Raw genomic sequence first — 19,384 nt, 5'->3', positions numbered from 1 at the left:
TGTTGCTGGATCTTTGTAGGGAGTGACTCTGTGTAGCTCCTCTGGGGCTGCCCCAGCCAGGGAGTTCTGGTTGTGAGAACAGCTCCAGAGTGTGATACCCCCGGATCCAGCAACAGGATGGGGGGTGGTACACATGGTTCTGGGAGTGCGTGCTGCCCAGTGACTTTGTCACAGAGGGCCCAAGGCTCCAGCAGTCTCTGGACAGGAGAAGGGCTCCACGCAAAGGCAGGGAGGGCTCCGGAGGGCATGCAGCTACCAGAGGCCCTGGCCAGATGAGCGGCCAGTGTGGAGGCAGGGAGGATACAGGAGGGAGGACGCGGGGTTGCGCATCTCCTGGAGTTCCTGGTCAGCGCATGCAGAGCCCTGGCGGGCGCGGGTCACAGGTCCCAGCGCCACTCATAAGGAAGTCTGTGCGCGCGCTGGTCAAGGAGCAGCTCTTACTGGGGTCCAGGCAGGTGCCGATGGCGGTTCACAGCGCAGCTCTTCCCAAGTTCAGGCGCCGATCGCGGGTCGTGGCGCAGCTCTTCTGGGGTTCCAGCAGGCGCTAATCACGGGTCATGGTGCAGCTCTTACTGGAGTCCGGGCAGGTGCCCATCACAGGTCATGGGTTGCAGTAGAGCTCTTATTGGGATCCAGGCAGTTGCAGATCACGGGTCGCGGTGCAGCTCTTCCGGATGTCCAGCGGCTATATACTTTTTTAAATGATCATACCAGATATTTCACTTAAGGCAATTTTTCCTGTTCCAAGCCAGAAGCTTGCAGTTGAAAAGGAGGGTAGAGTTGTCTTCTTGGTCTTCTCCACCCAGAACTTCTGCTTATCCTCTTCCCTAGGAGTTATACTCAAAGCGAGTGGAATGGAGAAACGCCAGCACGGTGAGTCCAAATTAACCACAGGCCCTTTATTGATCCACCTGGCAGAGAGTGGGCTCACGCCTCAAAGTCTCTCCACCCCTAGAAGCAGGGGTGGAGTACTTTAATAAGGGGCTTTCGAATTTTTTAAAAATAATCTTGGATGCATGTATTATTTTTCATCAAACCATCTCCTAGTTTCAAAAATAAAACTAGAGTACATTTATTGCTAGTAATATTTATCTCAAAGTCTTACTGTCAAATACCCTTTTCTTCAAATGAATAAAGAACAGAAAGGAAGAAAACAATGTAGAGAGATTTTGATAGAAATAAGTACTATTGGCAGTGCCTGTGGCTCAAAGGAGTAGGGCGCCGGCCCCATATGCCAGAGGTGCGGGTTCAAAGGAAGAAACAGCAAAAAAAATGAAGTACTATGTTTATGAAATGAAACTGATGAATTTTAACTATAATAAGCACAGAAAGGAAAGAATTATAGGCATGCAAAAGAAGTAATAAGATTAAAAAAAGTGATAAAAGCACAATTTCTAAAAACATATTTATTAAAAGAATACTGCGAATATATCCATCCTATAGACAGTTTATATCTAAAATTAAAATTCATAACATTTAGATTTTCTCAAAATTTGTCCTTAGACAAGTAAATGTCCCTGTATTTGCAACTTTTCTATTTACTGGCTTAGGAATTAGCTTTCTTAAAGGCCTCCTGCTGGCAGCTGAAGCAGTACCTTTCTTTGCTGGTGGTTCATCTTGTTGAAGTTCATTTTCATTTAATCTTTTTCTTTCTGAATAGGTTTTAGTTTTGGTGACCATAGACACATCAATTATGTCACTACAGGTCCATTTATTGTTTATTGTTGAAGATGTACCAGCCTTATCCTAAAGCAAAAGAAATTAAATTAAATTCATATATAGAAAGCTACAATGAATGTATAAACTATATAACTTATCTTTCAATAGTTTATCAATCTTATTTTCAAACTTTTTGAAACATTTTCTAAGTTATTTCTTAAATTTCACCCTAAAATAACTGATAGCTCTGGCAAATGAAAACAGTGGAGGATGACTGGAGAACCTACGAATACCCCTAATGTCACACTCAAAATATGCTTTGAAAAGAAAAATATGAAGTGTTATCAACAATAACCCTGTTTTGTAATCAAAACCTCCAGAAATAGAGCTCTCTTATACCTTAATAAATGTCAGAAGAATAGTTTGGACCTTAGCTTTTACCCTATATGTATTCAAAGATACACAGTCTACATACAGCTTTAAAACCAAGCTTCTAGATTTAGTGCTTTAATTTTTTTATGTCTATGACTGTCTCCCTTAAAAAGGTAGCAGAAAAAGAGTACAATATGAACTTAAACAGAAACAGAAGGAAGAGTAAAACTCAGCAGTTAAGTGTAAGTCTACAAAATATTCAAAAGTATGGTAAAGGCAAAGACTCATAGCAATCATTTTGGGGAAAAAACAATGCATGGTTAAACAAAAAGTGCCATTTCATATCATAAAATCACTAACATTTTAATTTTGGTAGATATAGATAAAATAACGTTTTAAGTCATAAAGTGTTTTTTTTTAAGACAAAGTCTCATTATTTCACCTTCGGTAGAATGCCGTGGCGTCACAGCTCACAGCAACCTCCAACTCTTGGGCTTAAGCGATTCTCTTGCCTCAGCCTCCCATGTAACTGAGACTACAGGCACCCGCCATAATGCCCAGCTATTTTTCCTTTGCAGTTTGTCATTGTTATTTATCTGGCCCAAGTCGGGTTCGAATCCACTAGGATGGGTATATGTGGCCAGCACCCTACCCACTGAGCTATGGGTGTCACCATAATGTGTGTTTTTCTAAAAGCAAAAATTTTTTTTACATATTCCTTGCTTTCTCACAATTTGTCCGTTAGTGTAACTGATAATTGACCAAATCCCAGGACAGAAAAATCACACCTCTGACAAAACTCTATAATAGAGCCAAGATGCCCACTCTCTTACTCTTAGCACCTATCAGAATGACCTGGTCTACACTCCAGAAGTTACAGTTGTTGAAAGGAGGATTTTCTGTTTCCAAGATATGTGTAGGTAGGAAAAAATGAAAGAACCATCATTCAAAATAAAGTTTTTCATCATTGGAAAAACTTTCACAAGAAGCTTTGGAACATTGACCGCAGATCAAATACTTGTAGATCAACTACTCAGCCAAGTCAGGTAAGTTCCAAAATATTTTATGCTTTTATATTTAAGTGAACAATTTAAATCTGACATGCTGTTTTACGTTTGTTTATAAAGTTTATTTAAGGTAAAGAATAATTAAAGATAATAGCTTTTTTATACTGCTAATTTTGTATTTTTTACTTAAACACTGGTAATATACTGTGGTATACAAACATACTATGGAAATAAATAAAATAAATAGTTGTGAAATTTACAACTATTTTCTTTGAAGTTGTAGTTCCCTTTTTCTTGCTTTTATTTTCATTTATCAAACCAAAGACAAGACTTAAAATCCAGATCAAGAGTTCTGAGAACCTGGAAGCCCATCAGTTAAGTTAATGGAAAAAGTCAGAAGTCAACTCCCAAAGTCTTACCTTTCCTTACCGCAATTCCCTTCTTTAAGCTCTACCACCACTACTGCAAATCAAATCCTCTTCAACTATTACCTAAACTCTTCCAAGAAATAACTGATCTCTCTGCCTCTGGTCCAATACCAACCATCTCAATTGTATGCTCCGAGTTTCCAAAAATATCTACTCAATCAAAAACCTCAACTTTGCTATTCCTGGTTAAAAGAATGATACCCTACTGTCTACCCAAACTCTTTAATGCAGTATTCAAAGGCCTTCCACCATCTTATCTTATTCTACCATTATCAGCCTTATTTCTAACGTCTGCTTGCTTCACACTTCCTGAACAACACAATGCTTGTACTTGACTACAGTGACTGAAAGATTTCTCATCTCCATGGCTTTGTGCACTCTGATCCCCAAATATGGAAGGACAATGTGTCTTCTTATACCTCAAGACTCTGAACTGTACCCTCCCTCTAATTTAAACTGGCTAAATTTCACTCACTGTTTAAGTCTCAACTCAGATATTTTCACCTCCAGAAAGCATTTCCTAAACACTCAACTATTTTCAGCTTCCTTTACTCATTGACTATCACTGCACATAGCATCATAGCAACATTTATTTTTCTCTTGAGGCATCATGAGACTAGTTTTTATTAATCTGTATATTCCTATAATCTAGCACAGTACCTGGCACACAGCTCAGTAAGTGTTTCTTGACTGAATAAATCATTTTCTGTTTCTCATCCTTGCTCTTCCCACCTTATTAAAAAGGATATTTTTCCCAGTTCAGAAAGTCAGATAGAGTGAATCTAATAAATACAAAACAAAGGCCTGCTATAGGAAATGGAGGGTGAGCTACTCTTCTAGAATGTTCCTCATTTATTCCTGTGGCATCAAAAGCCAACTAAAGTTAAGATGATTCAGGGAACACTGGTGGGATTACAGTTTGAATGTCAAGATACAAAGGAAGCTCAATAGTCACTTTATAAAATACCACTCTTGTCTGTGTTGTAAGAAAGAAAACAAAGCACCTTTCAACAAAGCAAATATGTTTGGTTATTAGCCTACTTAGTCTACTATGTTATTACATGTATTTTACCATTTCTATATCAAAAAATAATTTGAAGGAGATTATAATAAAAAACAGAAAACCAAAAACCCTTTTTAAAAGGGATTAAAAGACAAGCTGATCATTCTAGCCTGTACTGAATATGAAATTTCCTAAATTTGTATGAGCCAAAACTTTTAAAGTGTTTACATGTCACAACGCATAATGTAATTTTTTAAACAGAAATGTCCTTTTTATTAAACATATGAACAACAGCAACAATGCATATAATAAAAACAAGCTTCTAAGGAAAAAACTTAATTCTCCTGAATTTCATATATACAGTTCCCTAATAATCTGGTTGTCTAAATATATCTAAGTTCCGTTCCCCTTCTAATTAGCTGAAGCTTAAACTTCCAAAGGCTACATATTCTTTTCTGTGTAGAACACAGTCAGCATAGTTCATGAGATATTATGTTCAAACAAGTCAAATGCCTTCTTCTAAGCTCTAAAAAACTCAAATTTGCACAATAATTAATTCAATGTCAAGGTAAGCAATTCAACATTCTGAGCAAATTAGTCTTACTTGCATAAGCCATTTCAAACTATTTTAAAACAAAACACCGGATTTTTAATCTAATTTATAATGCAAAGTTAAATTCTTACATTATCTTTAAAGACATTTTCCATATGAAATTTTAGGTTCTGAAATTTGTTGATAGTATCCTCTTTTTCATTAATTATATCAATCAATTCTTGGATTCTTTGATTCTGCATAATTATTTTCTTTGAAAAAGAAAAATAGCATTGTTTAGTAAATATATTTTGGGGTAACTAGAATCCAAACATAATAGTTTTGAAATTCCTTCAAATTATAAAGTTAAATAAAAATAATCAATGGTAACACACTATGCACAAAGTCATCTTATTTTTGCTAAAAAATAACGTTTATATATATAAAGAAAAGAAGTATAGTATGTAAGGTAAAATTTGGAGCCAGACCTCCTACAACTGAACCCTAGCTTCTCTACCTTCTAGTTATGCGCCACCTCAGGCAAGTTATTTATCCTCTCTCTAAAAATAAAAAATAATGGTAGGCCAGGAGTGTTGGCTCATGCCTTAAATCCTAGCACTTTGGGAGGCTGAAGTGGGTGGATTGCCTGAACTCAGGAGTTTGAGACTACCCTGAGCAAGAGTGAGACTCCATCTCTAAAAATAGATGGGCATCATGGCAGCCACCTATAGTCCTCACCACTTGTGAAGCTGAGGCAGAAGGGTCACTTGAGCCCAAGAGTTTGAGGTTGCTGGAAGCTATGATGCCGGGGCACTCTATCAAGAGCAACAAAGTGAGAGTCAGTCTCAAAAACATAATAAAGAAATAAAATAATAACAATGTTATCTATATCATAAAGTTGTTCTGAAATTTAAATGAGTTAATAATAATTACTTCAGAGAGTGCCTGGTAGTTAAGTGTTCTATAAAAATAAATATAAAAATTAAAATTCTAAAAGAGCTTCCAACCAACTGGTTGATTTTGTTTGTTTTCTTTTTTTAACTTAGGAGAAAGATTATTTCTATTTGACCTGGTTTAATATAACTAAATTTATACAACTAATGTCTACTATTTTCATAAGTAGAAAAAATTTTTAAAAGATAGGAATTGTTTAGGGCAGTGCCTGTGCCTCAGTGAGTAGGGCACTGGCCCCATATATTAAGGGTGGCGGGTTCAAACCCAGCCCCGGCCAAACTGCAACAAAAAAATAGCCGGGCATTGTGGCAGGCACCTGTAGTCCCAGCTCCTTGGGAGGCTGAGCCAAGAAATTCGCCTAAGCCCAGGAACTGAAGGTTGCTGTAAACTGTGTGATACCATGGCACTCTACCGAGGGCAATAAAATGAGACTGTCTCTACAAAAAAAAAAAAAAAAGATAGGAATTGTCTAAACAGTAGTTGTAATGTCTTCTAAGTACATTACTTTGGCTAGTTCTTTAAATACTAGATATTAGATACCAAGAAATTGAATTATTTATATCTGATCATCTCATAAAATATTTAGCTCTTTAAAAGGATATGCATAAAAGTTAAAATAAGAAGACTCAGCACCTATGCTTCAAGCCACTAAGGCACCAGCCACATACACCTGAGCTAACAGGTTCGAATCCAGCCTGGGCCCGCCAAACAACAATGCCGGCTGCAAACAAAACAAACAAAAAAAAAACAATAGCCAGGCCTTGTGGCAGGTGCCTGCAGTCTCAGCTACTTGGGAGGCCGAGGCAGGAGAATCGCTTGAGCTCAGGATTTGGAGGTTGCTATGAGCTGTGATGCCACAGCACTCTATCTAGGGCGACAGCTTGAAGCTCTGTCTCAAAAAAAAGAAAAAAAAAAAAGATACAAGCCAGAGAAAAACAATACAATGGAACCAAGTCATAATTCATGACCTTTCATTTACTTATGAGTTAAGTTCCTTAACAAGACAAGATAAAGTTTGAAATATTACCTTATTAGCTGTTTTAAGCTCTTGAACCAATGAATCTGCTTCTAAAAAAATAAAGAATATTGAATATAAATATATAAGCATCTCAAAAATGTACCACTAAATAAATAGGAAACATAAGATGATGTAGTAGACAATTTAACTACTGTTACATTCAAGAAAAAGCACACAGCACTCAACAGCTAATCCAACCATAAGAGGATAATGTTTCAGAAAAAAAAAACTTTTAAAAATCAGGGAAAAATAAATGACATGCAAAAAATGAACTTCTGGCATAACATCAAAGGAGAAAAGGAGCCTTCCTGATCCACTTCATAATGCAAAGGCACCACTTACCTGCTATTTTCTACCTATCCTGTTTCATATATAAAAATAAATAAATAAATAAAGAGGGCGGCACCTGTGGCTCAGTGAGTAGAGCGTCGGCCCCATATACCGAGGGTGGCGGGTTTTGTTGCAGCCCCAGCCAAACTGCAACAAAAAATAGCCGGGCGTTGTGGCGGGCGCCTGTAGTCCCAGCTGCTGGGAAGGCTGAGGCAAGAGAATCACGTAAGCCCAAGAGCTGGAGGTTGCTGTGAGCCGTGTGACACCACGGCACTCTACCAAGGGCAGTAAAGTGAGACTCTATCTCTACAAAAAAAAAAAAAAGAATATTTCATTTAACACTTAAAACCCAGATGTCACAAATCATAGGTACACACACAGTCTCTCACACATATATACATCCAAAATATGTATATAAAAAATGCTTTCAGAGTTAGAATGGAGTAACAACCTAACCAATTTAAACCATTCCAAAGCAGTGACTCTATCCCAAACAAGAAAGTCCAGAACAGAATCTCCTACGCCAATTCACAAAGAATACAGAGCAAAGTTTACAGCTTTATAATTTCCTATGAGATTTCTTAGTTTACTTATAAAGCTAATACATGATTTGATTAATTGTTTGTGTTTTTTTGTTTCTTTAAAGTCCATTTTTCCAGCCAGGCACGGTAAGCTCATGTCTACAATCATAGCATTCTGGGGGGCTAAGGTGGGAGGAACTTTTGAGCTCAGGATTTCAAGACCATCCTGAGTAAGAGTAAGACCCCATCTCCATTAAAAATAGAAAAATTAGGCTCGGTGCCCACAGCACAGTGGTTATGGTGCCAGCCACATACACCAAGGCTGGTGGGTTTGAATCCGCCCCAAGCCAGCTAAAACAACAACTGCAACAAAAAATAGCTGGGCATTGTGGCAGCACCTGTAGTCCCAGGTACTTGGGAGGCTGAGGCAAGAGTATCACTTAAGCCCAAGCATTTGAGGTTGTTGTGAGCTGTGATGCCACAGCACTCTACCGAGGGTGACATAGTAAGACTGTCTCAAAAAAACAAAACAAACAACAACTACCAAAAAAAAACCAGAAAAATTAGGTTGGCATTGTGGCAAACTCCTGTGCTCCTAGCTACTCAGGAACCTGAGACAGAAGGATTGCTGGAATCCAGGAGATTGAGATTGCTGTTAGCTAGGCTGTCATCATGGCACTCTAGCCTGGGTAACAGAGTAAGACTCTGTCTTGAAAAAAAAACAAACAAAAGTCCATTGTCAAGTAACATTGGTATAAAAGTAAATGAAGACAAAAAAATATTTTTAGTGATAAACTAGAAAATTACTGTAAAGTCATAAAGTCATACAAATGGTATACTATGTTACCTTGATTAAAGAATTTTCTGGTCATGACACTAAATAAGCTGCATAAATCTCTTATACTTACCAACTATACTTTCAATGTGTTCATACTACCTAAATAGGGGCAAGATATATCCACTTACCATTTTCTCTCTTTTTTAGCTCTTCTTTGGTTTTGATTAATTCTTCTTTGGTTTTAGCTAATTCAGCCTTAACTTGATTAAACTTTAGTTCTAAACAAGCAATAGCTTCCTGGGGGTCAGCAAGAGATGCAATATATAAATGAGCAATTTCAGCCTGTTTCTTAATGTCAGCGACATTATCTTGAAGGGAATCAATAATATCTTCAAATCCTACAAAATTATGTGCTTCCTAAAAATAGCAAACATTAACAGTGGATTTCACTCTTACATGTGGTACTAATTTAAACAGTTTAAAAACAGCAAAAAATTCACAACTTAAAACTCTTTAACATAAACCATACAGAAACGGTCCCAATTGTGGAAAAATTGTATACTATTGTTTATTTTATGTTATATGGGCCACGAGGAATATTTTCCCATAAAAACAATGTCATAAACTGTGATAAATTAAGGAATAATTATCATCACCTAGTTAAGTATAGTTTCAATTCCATAATAACTCATAAAAGGCTGTAGTATGATAGCCCAGGAAACCAATCTCCATTTTCACAACAAAGCCCAAGTTTCAAATCATGTGTAGGATACATAAGGGTGGTTTGACAGCAAAAGAATGGACATCAGTACCAAAGGCCCCTAAATTGGGTTATTTCAAAAACAAAAGAAATCCTACCCCAATTTTGTATCTAAAAATTTTTAAGTTTAAGATAAATCTGGGTAGCGCCTGTGGCTCAAAGGAGTAGGGCGCTGGCCCCATAAGCCAGAGGTGGCGGGTTCAAACCCAGCCCCGGCCAAAAACTGCAAAAAAAAAAAAAAAAAAAAGATAAATCTAAGAGGGGTATCCCATGATCAGACAAAAAGGAATCTGCATGTAATCAATACAATGATTCACCAACACCAAAATTAGAAATACATTTCTCAAAGCTCAATAGCTATATTTAAATTTGTGCTTATATATATTCCTAACAAAACTTGTCTGATTATGATAAAGTTAACCAGTAAGTATTGTTTCAATTCTAAATTAAATTGGTGCTTCTCATCATTGACGTCATGAACCAAATCCTAGTACCAAAACCTCACTGGATTTTTTAAATAATTCAATTAACATACTTCAGTTTCAACTTTAGCCGCACAAATTTCATTTGTTGGTTGTTCTTGAGTGTCACATTTACCAACCAAATCCTTGAAGATAGCCAAACGACATTCAGCATTTTCTTCCAATATCTCTCGTTCCTGAAGAAGCGTTTCCCTTCATAACACAAATTTATTCAATTAAAAAATAAAAAGGTGCTGTTTTGTGTTTTATCTTAAACTTCTAAGATTAAGTATATTATAGCTTAAAAGCAAATTCAAATGAGCATGCATGGGGATTAATAATAGCTATTTTCAAGCTTGCACAAAGATGTAAAAATTCATAAGCCGCAAATTTACCACAATCTATTTACCACAAGTAAATAGGCTGGACATGGTGGCTCAGGCATATAATACTAGCACTCTGGGAGGTTGAGACCAGAGACCCCTTGAGCTCAGGAGTTTGAGACCTGACTAAGCAAGAGTGAGACCCTGTCTCTACTAAAAATAAAAAAATTAGCCAGGCATTATGGCAAATGACTATAGTCCCAGCTAGTAAGGAAGCTAAGGCCTGAGGATCACTTGAGCCCAAGAGTATGAAGTTGCTGTGAGCTATGGACACCATAGCACTCTACCAGAACTACAGAGTGAGGGTCTGTCTCAAGAAAAAAAAAAAAGGGTGTTCAGGTTGGCATACCCATCAAGGACAGTGACTACCATGGCTTCCAGTGCTTTGGCCAAACCTCGGATGCGTGGCCTCTTGGCCAGGGACCTGCGGATTCACATTGTTGGAGCATTTGTTGTATCCCTGGGGGTTGCAGTTTTTTTTTTTTTGCAGTTTTTGGCCAGGGCTGGGCTTGAACCCGCCACCTCTGGCATATGGGACCAGTGTCCTACCCCTTTGAGCCACAGGCACCGCCCGGTTGCAGCTTTCTATAAGTATGCTGTGGCTGAACCAAGAAAGAAGGCATATGCAGATTTCCACAGAAATTATGATTCTATGAAATATTTTGAGGAGATGAGGAAGGCTGGTGTCTTTCAGAGCGTAAAGTAATTTTGGAATATAAAGAATTTGGGCTGATTTACATAGACATTTGTCACTGACCCGTGTTCCTGAGCTATGAATATGAGTGATAAACTATTAATAAATTTAAAAAAAAAGTAAATAAATAAAATTCTCAAGTTTTATCAGACCATGAAATAAATAACTTACTTAAAGTCAGCTTCCCGTTGAGCCCAATATTGAGTAAACTCCTGTGTAACTTCTTCTCGAATTTTAAGTTCCAATGTTAACTTTTCCTTTTTTTCATTTATCAGTTTTTTTTTCAAGTCTTCTATTAAATCCAACAGTTTCTATAATATATAAATATTAAAATTCTTATAAAAGAATAAATGCATCCCAAGATAACTACTGTCCAACCATTAAAAAAAAAAAAACTTTTAGGCAATTATTATACATCCTTTTCAATATAATATTCTCACTGAAGATGAAACATTTGCAGAGGTGCACTAATCTGAAAAATCAGGTAGAGTTCTCCACATTTTAAAAAATGGAATTATGATAAACATCTCACTATCTAGCTATACTAAGAAAAAATGTAATCTACCAAGAACTACTTTGGGGAGTTCCATATTTGATTTCATTTAATTCATACAACTTTCTATGAGCTTGGTATCATCCACATTTCTTATGAGGAATATAATGACCAGATTTATGGTAAATGCTAACAGTTGAGTTTAAAAGTGGCCTGTCGGGCGGCGCCTGTGGCTCAAGGAGTAGGGCGCCGGTCCCATATGCCAGAGGTGGTGGAAGCCCAGGCCAAAAACAAAAAAACAAAAAGAAATGAGTTTAGAAAAAAAAAAACCTGGAAATAAAAGTGGCCTGTCAAAGTCTAAAGCCCTGAAGCCCAAGTATAGCAGCAGAGAAGTTGCTATGAACCCCCAAACAGTTTCCAAATACAAGGAGAGATGTTGCATAATTTTTTTAGGCTTTTATTATTATCAAGATGTGAGCAACAACTCTATATTCTTATGTATTGAAAATAACATAATCATGGGGCGGCACCCATATCTCAGTGGGTAGGGCGCCAGCCACATACATGGAGGCTGGCAGGTTCAAACCCAGCCCAAGCCAGCTAAAACAACGACAACTGCAACAAAAATATAGCCGGGACTTGTGGTGGGCACCTGTAGTCCCAGCTACTTAGGAGGCTGAGGTAAGATAATCACTTAAGCCCAAGAGTTTGAGATTGCTGTGAGCTGTGACACCACAGCACTCTATCCAGAGTGACAAAGTGAGACTCTATCTCAAAAAAAAAAAAAAAAATTACAATAAAGTCTCCAAAAGTTACAGATCTTCCAATTTCTCAACTTTATATTTGATAATAGTTCAATAGATACCCTGACTTAGAAATCCTGCTGGAAAGAATTTATACTGAGAAAATAATTACATAGCATGATCCCAGTATTTTGGCAGCATGATGTTTTTTATATGTTGTGGTTTTGTGGCAGAGGTTGTATTTCAATAAAGAAAATGTGAACCTAATTCAATAGCCAAACTTAAGGGATTTATATAGTAAACTACTGTAATCTATAATGATAACCTATCCCTTCTTTTCCTATGTATAACAAAAAATAAATAAAGCCAGGTGCAATGGCTAATGCCCATAATCCCAGTACTTTCAGAGGCTAAGGCAGGAAGACTGACTGAAGTCAGGAGTTCAAGAACAGTCTCAGAAAGGAGAATTCATCTTTAAAAAAAGAAAAGAAAGTCTCAGTGCCCACAGCTAGTGAGTAGGGCACCAGCCACATACACCCAGGCTGGCAGGTTCGAGCCCAGCCGGGGCCTCCTAAACAACAATGACAACTGCAACAAAAAATAGCAGGACGCTGTAGTAGGAGCCTGTAGTCCCAGCTACTTGGGATGCTGAGGCAAGAGAATCGCTTAAGCCCAAGAGTTTGAGGTTGTTGTGAGCTGTGACATCACAGCACTCTACTGAGGGAGACATAGTAAGACTCCATCTCAAAAAAAAAGAAAAATTTGCCAGGTGTGGTAACACATTCCCAGAGTCTCATCTACTTGGGAGGCTGAGGCAGGAGAATCACTTCAGCTTAGGAGTTAGAGGCTGTAGTGAACTGTGATCACAACACTGCACTCTACCCAGGGCAACAGAGCAAGACATTATCTCCCACCCACCTCCCTCCAAAAAAGAAAGAAAATAAATAAATAAAAAGTAAAAATGATGAACTATATTAATAATATATACTTTTTCCAATTTTTTAAAAGAATATCAAATTCAAAACAGTAATCAATGTATACTAAAAATCTGTTAACATGAAAGGTAGAGTAATCTTTATATTTAAATTCTCTTTTTCATTCTACCAGGAACATAGTAACATTAATAATCTTAAACAATTACAAAGTTTGTTTAAAGAAATAGTAACCATGGAAGTAGAAATGTGAGAGAGTTAAGGGAAAGCTGTATGAATGTAGGAATACCTTGGGAAACTGGTTTAACAGTTTTCAATAATTACTTGGGGATTTTTTGTGTGTGTGAAACAGTCTCACTATGTTGCTGTGTGCTGGCGTCACAGCTCACAGCAACCTCAAACTCTACCAGGGGTCCTCAAACTTTTTAAACAGGGGGCCAGTTCACTGTCCCTCGGACTGTGAGAGAGCCGGACTATAGTTATAAAAAAAAAAAAAACTATGAACAAATTCCTATGCACACTGCACATATCTTATTTTGAAGTAAAAAAATAAAACGGGAACAAATACAATCATACTGCCTCATGTGGCCCGCAGGCCGTAGTTTGAGGACCCCTGCTAGGGCTTAAGCGATTATCTTGCCTCAGCCTCCCAAACAGCTGGGACTACAGGCGCCTACTACAACACCCAGCTATTGTTTTGATATTGTCATTGTTGTTTGGGAGGCCTGGGCCGGGTTCAAACCGATGCATGTGACCAGTGCCCTAACCACTGAGCTACAAGCACTGAACCTATTTCTCCCCTTTGGAATGAGAACATCTGTTCTGTGCCTATCCCCTCATTGTATTTTTTTTACATTTGTACAGATATTTTGGTAGTAGATAACCTTTTTGATTTCACGAGTTTCAGCTGGAGGGGGGAAATTTGCCTCTGGATGAACCTGCCTTGATTCTAACCCATATCTGATTTAGATGAGACTATGGACTTTGGACTTTTGAATTAATGCTGAAACAAGTTAAAACTTTATAATAATTGTTAATAGTTCCAATTCTCTACTGAAATGCAAATAAACCATACAACACCAAGTCTTTTTTTTTTTGAGTCAGTCTCAAGCTATCACCTTAGGTTGAATGCCGTAGCATCATGGCTCATAGCAACCTCCAACTCTTGGGCCCAAGTGATCCTCTTACCTCAGTTTTTCTCTTTTTAGTAGAGACAGGGGTCTCACTTGCTCAGCCTGCTCTTGAATCTGTGAGCTCAGGCAATCCACCTACCTGGGCCTCCCAGAGTGCTAGGATTACAGGCATAAGCCATGACACCCAGCCCCAAGTCATTTATTTTTAAACATCAAATATTTGACAAAATTTTTCACTTTAAAATACATAAACAATGTTATAAGATATGCATATATACCTTGAAATCTATACCATTAAATTGAAGGGGTTTGTGGTCACCAGATGAAGGGGTTTGGGCACAAGGAATGAAGAGGCTTCACATAAAGTACCAAGTCCATTTGGAGGACTTGGAAACTCTGGGAGGAACTAACCTTAGGTCAGTATTTATTATTACAAATTACAAAATTACAAAATTACCTTTTTTAGTAGTTAACAGTTATTTATATCAGCATTAAAAAGGGAGAACATGGAAAGTATCAGACAGAATGTCTCCAATTTGTTTAGGCAAAATCTCAGACCTTAAGCTGGACCTTTGCCCCTAGTGTCAAGAGACCTTTGGAATATAGAGAATCTTTACCATAACCATTAGGCCTGGTATTGTCACACCTCACATAGACATTCTCTCTTGGAGGCCTATTTTCTGATCTCCTGCACGTATACAACTCACATACCATTCTTGTGATTCTCCAGGTCTCACAACCTACATTAAATTTCTTCTAGTAATTTCAGAAATTCTACTAACATTTCAAATTTAACCAATACTATATATAAAAATTGAATTTTGAAAAGACCAGAAAAAGGCTTGGCGCCTATAACTCAAGCGGCTAAGGCGCCAGCCACATACACCAGAGCTTGTGGGTTTACACTCTATCTAGGGCACTAGCTTCAGACACTGTCTCAAAAAATCATTTAGTGGAAGAATACTAGAACAGGATAGTTACATGGTCTCAAAGTACTATATATCATCCCACAGATGATATGCTTTACAATAAAGAAACAATCTGAAATACTGTACCTTAACCAAGTGAGTAAAACTTAGCATCTCTAAGAATAAAAAAATCGGGGGAAGCAGAAAGAGGGATGGAGGGAGGAGGGTGGGGCCTTAGTGTGTGTCACATTTTATGGGGGCAAGACATGATTGCGGGAGGGACTTTGCCTAACAATTGCAATCAGTGTAACTGGCTTATTGTACCCTCAGTGAATCCCCAACAATAAAAAAAAAAAAAAAAAAAAAAATCGACATCATGTGTCTCTTGGTATGACACAATGGAAAGCTCATAATTTCACTTATATAATATGCTTGGATAAAGTATTAAACCTAAATCATGGAAAATAATTAGTCAAATCTAGATTTGGGGTATTCTATAAGAAAACTAGCCTTCACTTTTCAAAAATATCAATGCTATAAGAAACATTAATAGTCAAAAGCAATGTGTTAACTTTGGGGGTAGATGAAAACAAACTGGCTATTCTCTAATTGGAATCATTGTAGAAATCTCAGTAAAGATGGTATATAAATTATATTATTGTAGCAATGTTAAATTTTGAGGGTATAAAAATGGTTTCATGATCATGAGGAAAATATCCATGTTTTTAGAAAACATATGCTGAAATATTTAGTGTTAAGGTATCCTTATGTCTGCATCTTGTTTTCAAATACTATAGGCAAAGAAAAATAGAGTTATATACTAATAAAATAAGAACAGGTAAATCCAGGTAAAGTGAGTGTTCATCATACTAATCTTTCTATAGGTTTAGAATTTTTCAAAATGTAAGTTAAGGTCAGGCCTATAATCCTAGCATTTTGGAGGCTGAGGTGGGTGGATTGCTGAGCTCACACGTTTGAGACTAGCCTGAGCAAGAGCAAGACCCCATCTCTAAAAATAGTTGGGCGTTGTGGAGGGGGCCTGTAGTTCCAGCCACTCGGGAGGCTGAAACAAGGAAAATGTCTTGATCCCAAGAGTTTGAGGTTGCTGTGAGCTATGACACCAGAGCACTCTACTAAGGGTAACAAGTAAGACTCTATATAAGTTAAGACACAAAAACTTAGACCAGGCACAGTGGCTCACACCTGTATTACTATCACTCAGGAAGGCCAAGGGAAGTAGAAAGCCTGAGCTCAGGAGTTCAAGACCAACCGAAGCAAGAGCAAAACTCCAGTCTCTACTAAAAATAGAAAAATTAGCTGGGCATTGTGGCGGGACCCTGTAGCTACTGGGAGGCTGACGTAAGAGGATCTTTTGAGCCCAAAAGTTTGAGGTTGCTGTAAGCTATGATGCCACGGCACTTTACTCAGGAAGACAGTGAGACTCTGTCTCAAAAAACAAACAAAAAATAAGGCACAAAAACTTCAGGGTATTGTTGAAAATAATTGAAAAGTGGGAGGCTAAAGTATTTTTAATCCTAATTTCAGAATAATAAACGAAGCATAGAAATATGAGTTCTTGATACATACTCTGTTCTCCTGGTGGGAATTGAAAGGCTTATCTTCCTCTAATGTTTTATCTAGCTCTGCATCAATAAGTTCAGTTTCCACATTTTGGTTTTCTTCAGTGTCTTCTGACTCTTCCATCAAATCTTCATCTTCTACCAAATCTTCTAGACTATTTTCCCATGAAATGGTGGCTCTTTTTACATTTAATATTTTATTGTCCGAATGACTGTCTAGTAATATATGTTGAGAAGATTTCACAGGTCCAAATGATTTCTCTTGAGATGAATTTAAATCATCTGAAACACAAACCTGTTCAAATATCCAAGGAGACTTTTAAAATAGTAAATGCAAGAACTTTCCACTAGAAAATAATTTTATAAACTAAGGTCAAATGACATAGGGTGTTAAAACTATGCAAACAAACATACAAAAAGGAATTAGCATCTTTAGACTGACATTCTGATTTTTTAAAAGCTACTTATACAGATATACTATCGGTAAATCTATCTTCCTCGGTTAAGCTCTTAGTAAGATTGCTAGCAGGGGGCTTTCCAATTACTCAGAAGCCATAACTGAACCAAGTGGATGACAGTTCATTCCAAAAATAGTCAATAATTTGTAACTGATGCTGAGAATAGTGGCTCTTGCCTATAATCCCAGCTCCTTGTCAATCTAAGGTAGGAGAATCACCCGAAGCCAGAAAATAGAGACGAGCCTGGGCAATATAGCAAGACACCCTATCTCTAAAAATCCTTCTTTAAATTAGCAAGGCATAGTGATACAGACCTGTAGCACCAGTAACTCAGGAGGCAAACGGATCCCTTTAGTCCAGGATTAATTACAAGGCTGCAGTGACACAGCAGCCTTGAACTCCTAGCTGCAGGAGTTCACTGCACTGCAAATCTGGGCAACAGAACAAGGCCTTATCTCTTAAAAAAATTTTTTTTAATTAAAAGAATCAAAAAATGTATAACTGATGTTATTATCACATATCACTCAAGGTCATTTTAATCCTAGCAGAGCAGGGGCAAGTTTTAATCTCTTCCCATGTCTTCTAACGTGGTCAAATACTTACATTTTAAATTTTCAGTTATTTCCCAGGCTTCTAGTAATAAATGTAAAATATATTTTTTTAAGAAAAACTGTTAGTGTTCTAATAAGAAGAAGAGGCTTAGTAAATATATATTTACTTTTTGTGCAATGGCAGAGAACTTCAACACATTGAGTGTTTCATCATGGGCCAAACAACATTGACTGATGTTGACAATCATACATATTTTTCCTTTACCATTAAAAAAACTTTGAAAATAGTGAGTCAGTTTACTTTCCCGGAAAGGCACATGCTGTTGAAACCTATGGAAAAAATTTTTCAAAAAATTTTAAATTAAAACCAAATCATATGAAGTCATGATGCTGATAAATTTTACAAAGAAGAAACTAATCCAGCTAGCAAGGACTTAAAATTTAGGTTAGTGATTAATTCCACTTGTAATAATCCTTCCACTTGTAAATATCTTTTAAATATTGTTACTTACTAATAAAATGCTAACAATAATAACCCACTAGGTGAAATGTGAAGAAAATCACATTTTACTAGGTTGTGTTCCCTAACATAAAGCAACCATACACTAGAGACCATAAGACACCTTAACTAGAAATGGTAAAGGCTAATCTATCATTTATTCAGCTTAAAAGCCTAATTAATACAAAAATCTCTCACATCTAGAAGAACACACAGAATGCTTTTAGTAAGAATAAAATGATTTTACATGCTAAAACAACATCTTGAGAAGCTTAACATCTATAGTCTGTTGGTATACATTTGCTATGGAAAACACTAAATTTATTTAATTCAAGTATCAACTGATTTTATTTCTATCATTTTTTAATCCAAGATGTCTAAGTATACTTTAATCAGAATCCATACATAGTCATTATGTAAGAAGCAGTTAAATAAAAACAACATTTTAAAAACAGCAAAGTTGAAACTTTAAATATTCTATTATTTAATATGCTCATAACACCTTTAGTAACACTTACTTTGACTTTTCACTGTTCTTCAAAACATTAATACACTTTCCCAGAGTCAGTAAAGAAGTATTGATGTTCCCTGTCTCTCTTAACCTTTCACCTTCATTCTGTGTCTTCATGCTTCGTTCTGAACCAGCAAGATCACATAAAGACAATCTGAATTAACAAAAAAAATACATAAATTACCCTAAAAGTTCTTCAAAATAATTGAAAATAATGACAATTTAAATACTCAACTTACTCACTGACTCGAATTACACGAGACATTTCAGAATCTTCGATCTGTAATATTCTAATAGTGAATATGCTGTGACTAAAATACAAAAATCAAACGTTATCGTGACATTTTTAATCTCCACATTCTAAATAAAAGAATGACAAGTATCTAAATCGACCTCTATTTCATACCCTAATATTAGCTGTAGTCTACCACTGCATTTTCCAATGATGCTGCCAAACATTTCAACCCAGTGTTCCACTGTTACCTACATATCCAACTATCTAAAATCATATATTTTTCACAAAGCCCCAAATCCCTCAAACCTGCTCTTAACATTCCAAATTCTATTAATGAAATCGTTTATATAGTCACAATTTTCTCACGAGGAACATATCATTAATTAAAGTTGTATTATGTACAGCTAATATTCTTCAAATATATTCCTAAAGCAAAGCACA

At 36.8% G+C, this 19,384-nt stretch overlaps 1 protein-coding gene across 4 annotated transcripts in view; it reads right to left on the bottom strand.

The window, feature by feature from the left end:
* The window catches only part of KIF20B (kinesin family member 20B), a 106,314-nt gene that overhangs the window by 68,351 nt on the left and 18,579 nt on the right, over positions 1 to 19,384 (bottom strand). For 2 of the 4 annotated variants that reach the window (XM_053585358.1, XM_053585359.1), the window contains exons 10-19: positions 18,948 to 19,019; positions 18,716 to 18,862; positions 17,866 to 18,028; positions 16,697 to 16,984; positions 11,072 to 11,211; positions 9,898 to 10,036; positions 8,791 to 9,019; positions 6,983 to 7,023; positions 5,154 to 5,273; positions 1,596 to 1,746 (exon numbers count right to left, since the gene is read on the bottom strand). In XM_053585358.1, coding sequence (XP_053441333.1) covers positions 1,596 to 1,746; positions 5,154 to 5,273; positions 6,983 to 7,023; positions 8,791 to 9,019; positions 9,898 to 10,036; positions 11,072 to 11,211; positions 16,697 to 16,984; positions 17,866 to 18,028; positions 18,716 to 18,862; positions 18,948 to 19,019 — 1,490 coding nt within the window. The remainder of the gene's footprint in view (positions 1 to 1,595; positions 1,747 to 5,153; positions 5,274 to 6,982; positions 7,024 to 8,790; positions 9,020 to 9,897; positions 10,037 to 11,071; positions 11,212 to 16,696; positions 16,985 to 17,865; positions 18,029 to 18,715; positions 18,863 to 18,947; positions 19,020 to 19,384) is intronic. The other 2 variants (XM_053585360.1, XM_053585362.1) reach the window with 2 other exon arrangements.

The sequence above is a fragment of the Nycticebus coucang genome, chromosome 3 (assembly GCF_027406575.1).
Source record: "Nycticebus coucang isolate mNycCou1 chromosome 3, mNycCou1.pri, whole genome shotgun sequence".
NCBI classification, from domain to species: domain Eukaryota; kingdom Metazoa; phylum Chordata; class Mammalia; order Primates; family Lorisidae; genus Nycticebus; species Nycticebus coucang.
Note: the sequence above shows the minus strand (reverse complement) of the source record. Positions and strands in the feature narration are given on the sequence as shown.